At 36.0% G+C, this 3244-nt stretch overlaps 1 protein-coding gene across 1 annotated transcript; it reads left to right on the plus strand.

Moving 5' to 3' along the window:
- Window positions 1–40: 40 nt before the first annotated feature.
- LOC121938947 (DENN domain-containing protein 4B-like) lies at window positions 41–2987 on the plus strand (the record flags this gene model as incomplete). Its single annotated transcript, XM_042482097.1, has 5 exons — window positions 41–105; window positions 800–944; window positions 1035–1210; window positions 2128–2228; window positions 2712–2987. Coding segments are annotated over 5 exons (753 nt in total), but the record flags the coding sequence as incomplete, so codon positions are not given.
- Window positions 2988–3244: the final 257 nt, after the last annotated feature.

The raw sequence follows: 3244 nt of genomic DNA on the forward strand, positions 1-3244 counted from the left end.
TGTGTGTTTGCGTGTTGTGTACTGACTGTGTGTGTTGATCTTGCAGCTCTCTCCGTACGACAACCTGCTGCTCTGTCAGCCCGTCTCCTCTCCGCTCCCACTCAGGTCAGTTCACTGCAGCCGCACGATCACGAGAACATTACAATCATTTCTTTAGACGCTTTTATCTGAAGTGACTCACGATAAAAACATTCAACCTCCGCAGAAACGAGAGCTGGATTTTCAGCTGTAATTGACGTCTTTCGTAACGGACGCTTTCATTTGATTGCAGGTTTTGTGATGTTTTGATGTAGTTTTGACATGCAGAGGATAAAAGATGAAGCTGAACTGTCCATAAATTTAAAAAAATGTGTACTTTTATTTGAAATATAAAATTTAAAAAATTAAAATGTTTTATTTTGATTTAATAATGATTGATAGTGAATGTTATTTCTATATTGATTTATTCTTATTTTAGTTATATTTTCTTTAATTTTTAAAATAGTATCATTATTTTGCTTTACTTTTTATCTATTTAATAATCATTGATAATGAAGTAATAATTATTTATGTTTTGATTAATGAGATTTTAAGTATAATTATGACTTTTTAAATTATTTATCTATTTATGCATTTTATTTTTAATGATTGACTTTTAAGTCATTAATTTTAGTCGTGTGAAATGGATAAAAATCTCTTATCTAAGTATCTGCAATCTTATATCAAAATCTTGCAAGTCATAGTGAATCGTGTGTGTGTGTGTGTGTGTGTGTGTGTGTGTGTGTGTGTGTGTGTGTGTGTGTGTGTGTGTGTGTTACAGCGGTGCGAGCTTCCTGAAGCTGCTGCAGAACCTCGGTCCAGAGAACGCCTGCACGCTGTTGCTCGCCGTCCTCACCGAACACAAACTGCTGCTGCACTCACTCCGCCCCGACGTCCTCACCTCCGTCAGCGAGGCCCTCGTCTCCGTAAGAGACACACACACACACACACACACACACACACACACACTGACTGTATGTGATGAGGTCTATATAATAATCTGTCTTTGTCTCCAGATGAGTTTCCCGCTGCGCTGGCTCTGTCCCTACATCCCTCTGTGTCCGCTGCAGATGGCCGACGTGCTGCTGGCGCCGATGCCCTTCATCGTGGGCGTCCACTCCAGCTACTTCGACCTGTACGACCCCCCCACTGACGTGGTGTGTGTTGACCTGGACACCAACACCATCTTCCAGTGAGTCCAGCACCACTGCACACGAAAATGAATAAATAATTACCTCACTCAGTACATAAATAAATAATATTAAAAATTAACAAAGGCATCAATTAATTGATCAAATATGACAAATTAATATTTCTGTTTTAATTTGCTTCTTTGTTTATTCACGTGTCTTAATCCCACTATTTATTTACCTTCTTATTTAGCTTTCCCTTTTATTCATTTCCTTTTACATATATTTTTTATTTATTTTATATTAATTTTTTCATTACACAAAAATATTAATTTTGTCAGCTTTATTTTCTTTAATCAGTTTCTACATTCATTTTTTATATATTTTTCGGTACATTTATTGAGATAAAAAAAAAAAATTTAATCACATATTTGTTGTCTACTTCTAGTTTTAATTTGCTTCTTTATTTACCTTTGTATAAATTCTTTTATTAATTTACTTTCCTATTTAGTTTCCCATTTTTGTATTTTTATTACATAATTTATTTATTTACTTGTGCATGTATTTTTTTAACTTGTAAAAATGTATTCAGTTTTTACATACATTTAAAAAAATTAAATCAATAACTAAAGGGAAAAACTAAATGGGATAGTAAATAAATGCAGGACCTAATGCAAAGGTAAAGTGTAAGGAAGCAAACTAAAACAGAAAAATACATTGTGTTATATTATATGAATTAATAAATGCCCATATTCATTTTTAGTATTTAGTATTGACATATTATATATATATTTCTTTTCTTTTCTTTTTTTGATAATATGTGAGGAATATAAAGACAATAAACTTGGCATTTTAGGATGAAATATTGTCCTTTCATGGTAGGTACTTCAAATTTTGTGTTTCTGAATTTGCTTTTATTTCCATGTTAAAAAAAAAACTGTTCTCCGTCCACTCAGCTGACTTGTCCCTCCTGTCTCAGGTCAGAGGACAAGAAGCCGTTGTCATGGCGATCGTTACCCAGGAAACACGGCAAAACTCTGTTCAACACCCTGACTAACCTCCACAAGACGCTGGAGAAAAGTGAGTGACAGTAAAAAAAAACAGTTTCATGTTTTACTGTTCTCTTACCATTCATATCCTTTTTTTTATACTCATTTCCTGTTTAATTTGCTACATTCTCACATTTCAAAATATTAAATATATCTCGAATCTTATTTAGACTGATTTTCTCTGAGCAGAGAATTTTTATTTTATTTTTTTATTTTATTTTCTTAAAATTGGTGTACATAATACAGCCCGGCATACTTTTCTGTTTTTAACATCAAAGTGGGAAAAAGATAAAATAATATCAAAATTGATTAGAAATATATGTTGTAAAATTATTCATACAGGCAACAGTGATACTAATAGTATGTTTTCATTTTTATTTCTTTAAGAAAAGAAACAAAAAAACAGAAAAAAACAGTCCCCCTCTTGGTAAAGTTGGTAATGATATTTGGCAGGAAGAGAATGTTTTTTGGGATCATTAAAAGTTTAAACTGATGTCCGCTCTCGTCGCTGCAGTTTGCACTCCCGGTCAGGAGGAGGCGACGCTGGAGTTCCTGCTGACCGACTACGATCAGATCTACAGGAGCCAGAAGCAGCTGGAGCTGGAGATCCAGGAGGCGTTCCTCCGCTTCATGAGCTGCCTGCTGCGAGGATACCGAACCTTCCTGCTGCCCATCACGCAGGCGCCGTCAGACACCACCACCGACTGCAGCTCGCTCTTCAACCTGCAGGGTGAGCAGCGGCATCGTCGACTCAAACGCTTTAGCTTAATCCTGTCGTGATCGAATGTGTTGTGTGATGCAACTTTTTTTTTAACTTTACAAATTCAGATTCAGAGCAGCCGATAATGAAAGTGTTTGGATTTAGGGGCATCTAGTGGTGAAGATTGTAGATGCAGCCGGCTGAAGCTTCTCCCGGTTAGAATTCACATTCAGACATCTTTGATCCCACAGACATCAAAACAGGACCGTGTTATTTCTGGGGGTCATTCTGGGCCTGTTCCCGGACTGTGATCAATGACTGTGATCGATGACTGTGATCAATGACTG

This window comes from Plectropomus leopardus, unplaced genomic scaffold (genome assembly GCF_008729295.1).
Source record: "Plectropomus leopardus isolate mb unplaced genomic scaffold, YSFRI_Pleo_2.0 unplaced_scaffold3833, whole genome shotgun sequence".
Lineage (NCBI taxonomy): Eukaryota > Metazoa > Chordata > Actinopteri > Perciformes > Serranidae > Plectropomus > Plectropomus leopardus.